Here is a 13,147-nt window from a genome sequence, read left to right as displayed (position 1 = left end):
AAAGAGCCACCATCTATGTAAAATGGAATTCTTTGGGCCAGCCTAGCTCTTTGTAAGATTTTGTTGGGTAGTCTAGTGACTGGGGGGAGGACCCTTCCTACTCAACTCCCTTCCTACTCAACCTTACAACCCAAAGCTCTAACGGGTACATTGGTCCTAGCTGGACAAGAGTTTGAAGCGTACCAGACAGTGCTCTTGATATGCTGTTTTAGCTGGTAAAACCAGCAGTACCCCATTACAACTCTGCAGGCCTCTTACAAACCTATGGCTAATACTTACTAGAATTAGATAAGCAAGGTACCTTCCTCCACGGAGAGCGTGTATTCCAGTCCAGGCACAGGGAAATTTCCATGTGTGGGTTGCATATATGTATGGAACGTTCAGTTTGGTTTTAGGCATGATGATGGGTTTCCGCACATGTCACTCGTCCCACCTAAAGCACCATTTTAAAATGGGGTTAAAGTGTTTGTGTAATTCTTGATGATTTTATACCTGATTTTTTTTCAATTATTTGTTAGGCTATAAAAGCTCTGAAAGAAGAGAATGTTCAGTCAGTGCTCATCAATCCGAACATTGCAACAGTACAAACATCAAAAGGACTCGCAGACAAAGTGTACTTTCTACCCATTACCCTGGAATATGTGACACAGGTATAGTAGCACTAGCTGACAATTAGCATCTATCTATTGTTGTGTAAGTTTCAGCTGCCGCAATGAAAATTTGAAATTTGTATGCTTGTGTTGCTCTTTAGTGTCATTTTTGTCTGCAGAGGAATTGAAAGATTCTCCTTTTTTACTCAGTGACCTTAAGATTTGCATCAGTGGTTGTAATGGATCGAGCTGCAATGTCAACAAAACCAGTTCACCAAAATGCCATTGCTGCATGAATCTATAGCTTAAGGCCTTTGTTGGCTATCAGTGTTTCCAATTAAGTGATCAAGTTGAAGTAGTTTGTCTTATCTATTCATTTCTGTTGTATAGTGAAGCAAATCTTCAAATGTCTCCTTGCTGGCCAATGAAGGTAACATGGATTATAACTGCCTTTACAGAGATCTTTATGACTGAAATTTACCGAAGGCTAGCTCATGTTTTCCTTTAGCTTGGTTTTATTTCAATACACTGTGCTTGCTTAGTTTAAAATTGCTAAGCCGCATATAATTGTATTAGAAAAATAGCTTCCCAAATTGTGCTCTTATTTGAGCATAGTAACTAGAAAAGTGATTCAGATGCCAGCTAAAGAGTGTTTCATCTGTGTTTGGGATGCATGAAACACTGTTTGATGCGTCCCAGCTCGGTATGTATCAGAAATCTGGTTGACTTAACTAAAAAGGTCCCTTTGGATCATTTTATCCCTCCAAAATACCCACCATGCCATTTTGCTATTGCTGCATTAGGCCCTCACTTAAATGGGTCCATCATCTTGTTCTTACTGGTAAACCATTCCAGTCGTGGAGTCCCATAGCCTAAGTGGTTAGAGCGCTCACCTCAGAAGCGAGAGGACCCGGGTTTGATTCCTGGGTGGGGCGAAGTAGAAAACCGGTTGTTAGTTGATTGGCAGATCACTTTCTGGAGGTAATAATTCCCCCACCTCCCCCGGAAAAAAAAATTGGTCACTCACTCCATAATTGTTTGTGGGACAGTGCGCAATTGCCTACTGTCAATCAACTTTACAGTATATTCTGTGAAGCGTTTTGAGATGTCTCAACAGCGTGATATGGCTATATCAAAAGTAAGGATTATTATATTATAATTGTTGATTGTCCTCTGAAAATGTTATTTTATGGTTAATAAAGGGGCTATTTTGCAAATGTATTGACCTTTATGTGCTTTTTGAGGTTATATATTGTTAACATTAATTTATTTTAATCCTATTTATCTAGGTCATTCAGAATGAGCGTCCAGATGGAATCCTGTTGACTTTTGGAGGCCAGACTGCACTGAACTGTGGAGTAGAACTTAAAAAGCAAAGGATTTTTGAGAAGTATAATGTGAGGGTCCTGGGAACCCCAGTCTCTTCTATTGAGATGACAGAAGACAGAAAAAAATTTGTGGAGAAAATGGCAGAGATTAATGAACATGTTGCACCCAGTGAAGCTGTGTTCTCATTGGAGCAGGTAAAGATATCAGTTTACGAGGCAACTCTGCTTGAACTGTGGTATTTCACTTCTTAGAAATTGTGCACAATACTGGAATGAATTTAGTAATACTGTTCATAAAAAATGCAGTAGGCAAAATAATAAGCCTAAATTGCAAGATATTTTAGCACAGTTTAAATTTCTATAAATAAATATTGGGGTCCACACCGAAAATATAAGTGAACATGCTTTGAAACATTATACCATACTTCAGTGTGCAGCTTGATTAAAGCGAAAACCTCATGTGTTAAATGCTAGAAAGCAATCCTTTTACTACAAAATACTGTGTATCACCCTGTGATATATTTCACTCACTTTGGATGATGTCATGGGTAGTTGCTAGATATAACTAAAATGTATTAAACCTGTTTTTATTTACTACAGGCCCAAGCCGCAGCAGAACGACTGGGTTACCCTGTTTTGATCCGCGCAGCCTTTGCGCTGGGTGGGCTTGGATCAGGATTTGCTGATAACAAAGAGGAGTTGGGGACCTTGGTGACACAGGCATTTACACACACATCTCAGGTTCTGATTGACAAGTCTTTGAAAGGCTGGAAGGAGATAGAATATGAAGTTGTCAGAGATGCCTATGATAATTGTATCACAGTAAGTTTGCATACCCCGGCCCTGAAGGTCCTCTCTTTACATATGAAATGGTTGCCTCTTTCATGTTTTTTTTCTTCCCTCTAATTTTCTCCCCATATTTCCTGAAGGTGTCGACTGATGCAAACATTATTTTTGTGGGTACTGTCAGCCCTTCACAACCTTGTCTTAAGTGCCATTGAGTTGCAGATCGACCGCGATCTTCAAAACCGGACGGACAGGCTTGATGAGCCGAATGGCCTAGTCCAGTTCCTAAGTTGATCCGTTCTCTCAAGAAGCAAGCATTAGCAAGCTGCTTTCTTGGAGTGAGGGTTGGGGTGAGGGGAAGTACAATAGGTATCATGGACATCAAAAGAGGACACAGTTAGGTTTTGTTGTGAAGCTCCCTCCCGCTCTCAGGAGCTTCACAACTAAGAGTAATTGTGACCTCATTTGATGTCCATGTTATCTATATACCTTTTCAACAGCTGTCAATGAACAGTGATTCAACCCAGAAACCCTGGCATGTTTCTCTCCACCCCCGAGCCCAGAGATACTGAGGTCAATGATGGCATGTCTAACGCCAGCCTACCTGAGATCCGCCAACTCGGTACAGAATCTCGGACATTCCAGTTTTGAATGGCTCCGCATCAATTAGTGGCATTCCAACCTGAGCCATCAGGGAAGCTTTATCCTAGCACTTCAAATGGTTTTGGCAAAATCATATAAGCAGCATAATTACTTGTAATTGTGTGCTCAGATGTTATCCTTTGTGAAAGGCTCTATAAATGCAACTTGTTGTTTACAGGTTTGTAACATGGAAAACATAGATCCATTGGGAATCCACACAGGAGAATCGATAGTTGTTGCACCGAGTCAGACTCTGAATGACAAGGAGTATAATATGCTGAGAACCACTGCCATCAAAGTGGTGCGACACTTGGGTATTGTGGGAGAGTGCAACATTCAGTATGCACTGAGCCCTGAATCTGAACAGGTATTAATCAGCTCTCTGATATTCTTGAGAAACATTTAATGGTAACTTATCCATCATTCCTATTTAATCAATTGGGTGATATTTTAGTATAAATTCATTATTTGGTCAGTGAACGCTTACTGTTCTTGACGTGATTTTATTGCTTTTGAATATTGTTGCCTTAATTTGCTAAGTTGGAGGCTGTCCATTCTATTAATATTAGCATTGAATACAGTGATGTTCACTTGCTTTATTGGTAATAACCAGCTACACTTTTCAGACAGCATGACTTTACATAATATCTGGGATTATAGGGGTCAGAAACCTGTAAAAAAAAGTTGACACTTATAATAGTTTTAAAGGTTAGGGTTGATGGACTATTATAGAAGTATAATGCAACCAAAATGTTTCTGTTGATTTTCTAAGAAAACAATGGTCTCATTAAAATACTAGAGGAATATTGTAATGTTAATATCTGCTGGATAAGTTACAGATATGTTCGCAATGTGATTTCCTTTGTAGTTTTGGGCAATGAAATATCATTAAGTATTTGCATTATTTTCCCCTTTCCAGTATTATATTATTGAGGTGAACGCTCGTCTTTCCAGAAGTTCAGCTTTGGCAAGCAAAGCAACTGGTTATCCACTGGCCTATGTTGCAGCTAAATTGGCCCTTGGTATCCCTTTACCTGTACTAAGGTAAATATATTTTGGGATATTTCTTGAAATAGTTTTTTTTGTTGAATAGCACATGCATGTTTGAGCTACAAAATATCAAGTCACTTGAATTAAAGAATACGTTATCGCAGGAACCGTCTTACAGCACTATGGTTTGTTGCCTACACCTACACCTGGGATAAACTATCGTTAAATGAAATAAAGTGGATTTTTTTTATTCCTTGTGGTTAGAGAGCAGCAATGTATGAGAGCTATTACAATAAACCTAATTTTAAGTGATCATCGGCAATTACTTCTTGCTGTTCAGTTTGGCTGATTCTGTTTTAGCCATAACAAATTGCTTCAAGGTTGCATTTATAGCTCCCAGCCTTGATTTGTGTGTGTTTGCCACATTTTTTATTCAGCTCCAATTATATATTGATATATTAAACTTTTTATAATTGTATACTTTGAAAGTCAACTTTTAAGTATTTTGTTTGTATCATAAATGTGTAGAAAGGCATGTGGAATAAACTCACCAAGATGTCGGGAAAATTATTTTGTAGCAGTCTTAAAAGTCCTGTATTGAAGTGTGTCCAGAGTTAAATCAATGTGCTTCTCTGTTGAGGTGAAATCTGTGGCATAGTCTTGAGTATCAGGCAGGTGCTGATGCATATTTTCTTCCTCTACAGCCCAGATAAATATGCTGTTCCAATGTACACTGGTGTTCAAACATTCCTTCCTTCACTCTTCAGCAGAAAATAATCATTTCACACAGTCCTTCTGTTTGCATAGATGTTGTGGAAACTTTGTTGAACCTGTACTCTTTAATTGTTTTAGAAACTCTGTGACTAATTCCACAACGGCAAACTTTGAGCCTAGTCTGGATTACTGTGTAGTGAAAGTACCACGTTGGGATCTCAGCAAGTTTTTACGTGTTAGCACCAAGATTGGAAGTTCCATGAAGAGTGTTGGTAAGTGCTGTACAACTACAATAACTACCTTTCATATTGAAACCATAGATATATACAACACAGTAGTAGTTCAGCCTGCTGACTTCCCGGTCTTGCTTTAAGTCCCAGAGATGTTTTGGTACTTAGGTTTGTGTCTCAGCAGATTTTGTGTCTCACATGGTGTGCTGAAGTTCATGTGGAGTCCTGTAGCTTAGTAGTTAGAGCACTTGCCTCACAACCGAGAGTACCTGTGTTCGATTCCCGGCAGAGGGAAACAGGCAAGTTTCCTTACTCCACACGCCTCTGTTTACCAAGCAGTAAGTAGAAACCCGGTTGTTAGTCAATTGGCGGATCGCTTTTCTGGGAGTAATAATCCCTCCAAAAATAAATAATAATAATTTGGACACTCAATCCATGACTGTTTGTGGGACACTGCTGTGTGCATTGGCTGCTGCGTTTTGCCCACAAAATATACAGTCAATTCACTTTCCAGTATGTTCTGTGAAGCGCTTTGAGACGTCTCGAAGACGTGATAAGGCGCTATATCAAATGCAAGAATTATATAAGTACTGAGCGGGGAATTGCTGGAACCGTACCTAAATAGTAAGATCTCATACTCTCATTCCCAGCTCACTAATTGCAGGAGAATTGATACTGTCAGATGGCTGCTCAACTTAAATGTTTAGTTATGTGGAGAGAGTTTTGCATGAATTCAAAGATAAAACCATTGCCAAAGTCTGGAATATTTCATTTAAAGATAACTATTAAAGATTACTTGTCTTTAATGCATGTTTACATGCACTCATCATTTTCTATTTAGTTTTAACTATCTGTTTCAAAACAGGAGAAGTGATGGCTATTGGTCGTAGTTTCGAAGAAGCTTTCCAGAAGGCACTGAGAATGGTTGATGAAAACTGTGTGGGGTTTGACCATACATTGAAGCCAGCTTCTGATGATGTAAGTTGGACGTTATTTCATCTCAAATACCCAACAGTTTACCAGCTCCAAATTTACCAATTTCAATGAAGACAACACAAATAATTGTAAGTGAGGATCTGGGTGGGAAAAGTTGGATGTTGGCTTTCATTGATTCTGTGATAGGCATAAAAGGATGAGAGTTCCTCTAAAGTTCAGATGAAACAACTTTGCCCCCATCCCTACTAATACAAACTAGAATTACCACAGAAGATCATTCAGTTTTTTTCCCCAGAATGAGTATTATGATCCAGTTACCAGCTTGATTTCACTGTGGACATGTGCAGTAATTCACTAAAAGATTAATGGTCCAAACGTTTCCCAGTTTGTTAACTTATATTCTTACGTAAACTTTAACATTCTGAACTTTTTGATATCTTACATAGGAAAATTGCTTGCTGTTTTAATCAAAAGGCGGTGAGGTGGGTATCCTGGAAGAATGAGATTAAATAGGCCCAGGATCTTCTTCATCTATAGCTTTCTAATGAACCTCTCTAAATTCTGTTTCTTAGGAACTGCAAACTCCAACAGATAAGAGGATCTTTGTTCTTGCAGCAGCCATGAGGGCAGGTTATTCAATTGAACGCCTATATGAATTGACCAAAATCAATCAGTGGTTTCTTAACAAGATGAAGAACATTGCCGACCATGTCCTGACACTAGAGATGTACATGCAGGATGTAGCTACAATACCTCGCGACGTTCTCCTGAAAGCTAAACGGCTTGGATTCTCTGATAAACAGATAGCAATGGCCATACAGAGGTAAACCATTTTGGGACATTCGTGCTAAATTTTAACAGTGCAAATTGTTTCCTGTACACATTGTAAAATGTTATAGTAATAGTTCTTTTTGAATGAATTTGCACGACTTGTGCATTATTTTTATGCAACTGAGTAGAGCAGGTAACAAGACGTTTTTCCAGATTGCTATCTCATGGAGTCCTTTAATTCTTTATCTCTGATCCTTCTGGGACTCTGAAAGTCTGAGGAGGGGAAGTTCAGGATAAGTTGTATGAAATGTTGTTTCTTTAAGTTCTAAAGGCTGCATTGATTGCATCACTTATGTAACAATTACACCTCATTGTTTGTCTGCACGTTTTGTATTACCAATTTATTTACAAGTACAGCTGCTGATTTCGGCTAGTGCTTTTTTTAAATGTGTGAAAAGTTAGACTAAAATGTGTGCAGGTATGTAAGTAGTGCTTGTCTAGCCAGAACATAGTTGAATTTCAATATTTGCTTTTTGAAAGAGTTATTTGCAAGAAAGGAAATGTGAAGAATCTTAGACTAGAGACTTGAATGGATATGCCCTGCAAAGCTTGCATTTAAAGAGTAGTGGTTCGGTGTATTTCATTGGGTGTTTGTTTGCTTATTTTTCATTAGTACTGAACTGGCAGTGAGACGCTTGCGACAGGAGTGGAAAATCCTTCCAGTAGTGAAGCAGATTGATACGGTCGCAGCTGAATGGCCTGCCCAAACCAACTATCTCTATTTGACCTACAATGGTGACGTGCATGACCTGGAATTTACCAAATCTCATGTGATGGTGATTGGTTCCGGAGTATACAGAATTGGAAGTAGTGTAGAGTTTGACTGGTGTGCTGTTGGGTGTATCCGAGAGTTGCGCAAGGTAAGTTTGTAAAGCTTCTTTATTAGTATAAAATAATAATTCTTGCATTTGATGTAGCGCCTTATCATGTCATCCAGACGTCTCAAAGCGTTTCACAGAATATACTATAAAGTGGTTTGACTGTATTTTTTGTGATCGAGACACAGCAAATATTGCACACAGCAGTGTCCCACAAACAGCCAAGGAGTGAGTGACTTTTTTAAAAATGTGTATGATAGATATCTTTTAAAGGACTGTAGTTTGGGAATGCGTTTAATGCATAATATTGAGGTGATTCTTCAAAATGCAACCGTGTAATCTAGATAGTGGAGTTGATGGAGCATAATTATATCTCCTCTTTTTGTTCAGATATTTAAGTTAGTGTAATGTTTTATTCTTCACATTTTTTTATCAGAGCAAAATGCGAAGCATTTATTACAAGTTTCTTGCTGGCCAGAAGATTAAAAAAAACTATTTTTTTATTTTTTATATACACACACACACACAAACACATGGTATACATAGGAAAAATGTTTCCACTTGTGGGGGAGACCAAAACCAGGGACCATGAATATAAAATAGTCACAAATAGATCAAATAGGAAGTTAGAAGAAATGTCTTCACACAGAGAGCAGTGGGAATGTGGAACATGCTACCACAAGGAGTTGTTGAGGCAAATAGCATAGATGTACTTAAGGGAAAGCTAGATAGGTACATGAGGGAGAAAGGAATAGAAGGTTATGCTTGAAGACTTAGTTGAGGAAGGGCAGGAGGAGGCTCATGTGGATCATAAACACCGGCATAAACCAGTTGGACCGAATGGCCTGTTTCTGTGCTGTATATTCTAATGTATTATTTTTCTTTTAGGCAATCACTTGCACCTCAAAAGCTTGCAAGTTGCAACATCTTCTATAGAGATGAATTTGTGCATTGGTTTTAAAGTCTCATTGTTCTGTGTATTCAATTGATGAGATTAAATCTGTTTGGGTATGCATCAATGCTTTGATGCACATTAATCGCTGATGCTATTATATTCATATTAACCTGCCATCTCACTACATAGTTAATATTTGAGGGTTTAAATTAAAAAACAGTTCTTGCCCATTCTGGATGGAAAGTTTATAAATCTCAATAATGGAGTGCGATTGAGATGCAGAATGTGCTCAATACCTGTCCCAACTGAGTATAATTGTTGTGACTGTTGTTGTGAGTTTCCTGCTTACTATCTTAAAGTAATTCAAAATGAAAACAAGCATTCCATATACATCATTGTTTCTCAATTTGGGTTTATCTGTTTCTATTTGCTAACCATTCTGTCTGTAGAGATCATCAATCTTTTATGGTATTGGGATGATTTAACTTTAATTCCTATCGTTTTCCAATGGTACACTGGACTTAGAATTAAAATTGTAATAATGAGCCCAATTTGTATACTGTTTATTGCTCTTGGAAACTGTAATGGCATTCATTGTTTTTTGCTTACAGATGGGCTATAAAACTATCATGGTGAATTATAACCCTGAAACGGTCAGTACAGATTACGACATGTGTGACCGACTCTATTTCGAAGAGATTTCATTTGAGGTAAGGAACTTTTGAGTGGAACAAACCTATCGCCTGTATCTTTTAACTTGTGGACCAAATTAGCTTTTTAACTTGTTTATAAAATGAGAAGTTTTCTAAAAATTGGCATAGAGTATTTGAGAAATACAGACCAGAAATGTCTGTTTAATTCCCCCTTCTCTGCTGCTAATCAATCTCAACCAAGTTGACAGTCAGGATACTAGAGTTTTACCTCAGTAACCCTGTTAGGATGGAGAAATGGACCAATGTTTCTGATAACTGTCAAGCGAGCCCCTTTAGAGGAATTCATGTGAGAAAGCCAGGTAAAGCCAGAACAAATAGCCAATAAATGGATGACCATTTTTTATATGGAGAATATAAACCCTGAAGGGAATAACTCCCTTTTCTTTTTGGAAAGTGTCATGGGATCTTTAATGTCCACCTAAAAAGGCAGAATGGACAGGACTTTAGTTTAGCGTTTTATCTGAAGGCCAGCACCTCTGACATGCAGCATTCCCTCACCACCCCATTGATGTGTCAGTTTAGCTCAAATTCTCAGCAATGGGATTTGAACCCCACAACTTTCTGAATCAGAGGCGAGAGTGCTACCAATGTAGCCAACTTGAACATTGAGAAATTGCCCCATCTTAACCTTGAGTACTGAGGAAAACTGTAGTATCCCTACTGTCTCCTTGGTTGATGAGTTAACAGCAGAGAAGGGGAGATTGCATAAGCTCACATTATTGGTACCAGTCTGCAGAGTGGTTTCAGGGGAGATATCCACAGAATTGAAGGAAAGGTGATTTTATGTTTGGGAGTGGAAGGGGATGCGATGTTTTATTTTTGTATTTGTAAATATTTTGTTGGTCATTCAGGGTTACTTTAACCTTAATGATGTTACCTTAATATTGCTGTGTTTTTCTTGCGTTCAGATTGTGATGGATATTTATGAACTGGAAAACCCAGAGGGTATAATCTTGTCTATGGGTGGCCAGTTGCCAAACAATATTGCCATGGCCCTGCATCGACAACAGTGCCGAATCCTGGGAACATCACCAGAGTCCATTGACTCTGCTGAAAATCGCTTCAAGTTCTCGCGAATGTTGGATTCGATCGGTATCAGCCAACCCCTCTGGAAGGAGCTGTCAGACTCCGAGGTGTGTGTCATTTATTATAAACAAGTCACGACTGACTTTGTTGTATAGACTTTCTCTGCTAATTCCATATAGACATGTTCACTCAGCGGGCTCCAGCCTCTCCCACCCCACCATCTCCGTCCCCACATTCCAGAACTCCATCCCACAGTCCCTTCGCCTCACTCCCTCCCTTACCTCCTTCTAGGCCCGTCTCAAGACTCCTCTTCGACCATGCCTTTGGTCACCATCCTACCCTTACCCTGCCTGCCCTCCACTGTATATACTGTAAAGTGAATTGACTGTATATTTTGAAAGGTTCTTCACTTAAACAAGACTATTATCTGAAGGGTATGGTATCGTGCAGTATTTTTTTCAAGCTTTAGATCTGTGTAGGTGATCCTTTACAATCCTCTACATTCCTGAATGTTACAAGTGAACAGTTTGTTGACTTTTTCCACAGTCCTCCAAGCAGTTTTGCAGCAAAGTTGACTATCCATGTCTGGTTCGTCCCTCGTACGTTCTGAGTGGAGTCGCCATGAACGTTGCTTACTCGGACAATGATCTGGAGAAGTTCCTCAGTAGCGCAGTGGCTGTTTCAAAGGAGCACCCAGTTGTCATCTCCAAATTCATACAAGAGGCAAAGGTGAAAGATTTTTCATGGTCTTTAAAATTATTTTAATACTGTTTTGTGGTGAACCAGTTCTGTACCACGGTTTTGCGCAATCTTAAATTTTTTAAGCTAAATAGTCCAAGTAAATTAAAAATAGGTAGAATTTCAACCCTTGTATGTAGTCACTCCTTGTCAAATATTGGGTTATGGTTTAAAATTGAATTTGGATAGCCAAACAGTGAATTGACTGTATATTTTGTGCGTGAAATGAGGTAGCCAATTGCGCACAGCAGTGTCTCACAAATAGTGCTGGATTAAGTGACCAAATTATCCTTTGTCTCTTTCCTTCTATTATCCCCTCCCTTCCTGGTTCCAAATCTTAACTATCCAGTGACCTCTGCTGGAAAGTGCTTGTAGGTGGAATTTGGATGAGCACAGGGTTGGAATCTCCACAGTTGAATAGTTTTTTTGGCATTCAACTGTGTAGTCTAGTCATATCACAGTTATCTCATATCTGGTAAATAGGCACTTAGGATTGTTAGGTTGATTGATGTATTGCTTTCTGGGGGTAATAATTTGCTAGCGATTGTGTGCACGTGTGCCTCACAGGAGATTGATGTAGATGCGGTGGCCTGTGACGGAGTGGTGATTGCTGTAGCCATTTCAGAACATGTAGAGAATGCAGGTGTCCACTCTGGTGATGCCACGTTAGTGACGCCACCTCAGGATCTAAACCAGAAGACAACTGAGAGAATCAAAGCCATAGTCCATGCCATCGGCCAGGAACTTCAAGTTACTGGACCTTTCAACCTTCAGCTGATCGCAAAGGTTTGTGTTTGAAATCATTGCAGCTGTTTTTGCATATGTTTTGCAATGAATTGGACCTTTTTTTAAAATGTTCAGTTTGTTTTGGTCCATAACAGCTATATTTTCGAAGAATTGCTTGCAGAATATCCATAACTTTGCGTGCTTCCTTGTGCCCCCCCCCCACCCCCCACCCCATGAATCCAGGTAACAAGGAGGTAAACTTTAGGAGTAGTGGATAGAGCTGCAACTTACAGACCAAGAGCTTACTGTTCTGAATCCAGGCACTTACGGAGCTTGCTGGTCTTGATCTGTGCACGTGGGGAGTCTGGGCTTTCCCAGGATTAGGAAGGAGAAAACTAGCTAGGTTTCCTGCACTTAATCCCTTTACAAATATATTCTACTGGTTGTGCATGGGTCACAGACTGGTGGGGACAGTCCAGTTTGTGTGTAATACCTTCTGCAGTTTAGTCCCCTGCTGACAATCACCGCCAAAACTCATGAACAATGGGCCAGGTACTGGAGGAAACCAGCACCTGTGGAACTGCACCCGAGCAAGAGGCAAAGAGGAGAGACAGTTAGAAAGATAATTGAATATTACACTCCTAGACTGGATCGAAGGTGGCTTGATAATAGGATCAAAAGATGGTTTTCTGCAACGGTTTGTGCTCTTCATTGTTTTCTCTTCTGCAGGATGACCAGCTGAAAGTGATCGAGTGCAATGTGCGAGTGTCACGCTCCTTTCCATTTGTGTCTAAAACACTTGGCGTTGATATGGTCGCCCTGGCCACACAGATTATCATGGGCGAAGAGGTTGAGCCTGTCGGACTAATGACTGGGACAGGCATAGTGGGAGTTAAGGTAAACTGGTGTTGTGAAGCACAGTGTAATAGCTCTGTCTCTCCAGTAACTCTTGTGAATCTGAACATGTGTTTTATGAACTTTACAGAGACACGTCCATATCAAGTAAACTAAGTGGACATGGCCTGACCATCTAAACCATTAATGTTTCAGGCCTGTCTTTGGATTTCAGGGACTAAGTGAATATGAGCAGAGTGTTAAGGCTACAGGATGGAGGTCTTGAGCCCAAGCCCCAGAGAGAGGCCTGAGGCTTATACTACATATCTGGCCCGAGGTTTGGTTGGGTT

General features: G+C 39.6%; 1 protein-coding gene across 3 annotated transcripts in view; it reads left to right on the top strand.

Annotated features, from left to right (window-relative positions):
* The window catches only part of cad (carbamoyl-phosphate synthetase 2, aspartate transcarbamylase, and dihydroorotase), a 61,662-nt gene that overhangs the window by 22,625 nt on the left and 25,890 nt on the right, over positions 1–13,147 (top strand). For all 3 annotated transcript variants that reach the window (XM_042332928.1, XM_042332927.1, XM_042332929.1), the window contains exons 10-23: positions 519–650; positions 1,880–2,113; positions 2,519–2,740; positions 3,525–3,713; positions 4,266–4,390; positions 5,189–5,322; positions 6,146–6,258; positions 6,789–7,039; positions 7,661–7,907; positions 9,372–9,470; positions 10,382–10,606; positions 11,046–11,228; positions 11,805–12,023; positions 12,693–12,860. In XM_042332928.1, coding sequence (XP_042188862.1) covers positions 519–650; positions 1,880–2,113; positions 2,519–2,740; positions 3,525–3,713; positions 4,266–4,390; positions 5,189–5,322; positions 6,146–6,258; positions 6,789–7,039; positions 7,661–7,907; positions 9,372–9,470; positions 10,382–10,606; positions 11,046–11,228; positions 11,805–12,023; positions 12,693–12,860 — 2,541 coding nt within the window. The remainder of the gene's footprint in view (positions 1–518; positions 651–1,879; positions 2,114–2,518; positions 2,741–3,524; positions 3,714–4,265; positions 4,391–5,188; positions 5,323–6,145; positions 6,259–6,788; positions 7,040–7,660; positions 7,908–9,371; positions 9,471–10,381; positions 10,607–11,045; positions 11,229–11,804; positions 12,024–12,692; positions 12,861–13,147) is intronic.

The sequence above is a fragment of the Callorhinchus milii genome, unplaced genomic scaffold (assembly GCF_018977255.1).
Source record: "Callorhinchus milii isolate IMCB2004 unplaced genomic scaffold, IMCB_Cmil_1.0 Scaffold3, whole genome shotgun sequence".
Taxonomy (NCBI): Eukaryota; Metazoa; Chordata; class Chondrichthyes; order Chimaeriformes; family Callorhinchidae; genus Callorhinchus; species Callorhinchus milii.
The sequence above is the reverse complement of the archived record's forward strand: the minus strand, read 5'-3'. Positions and strand labels throughout refer to the sequence as shown.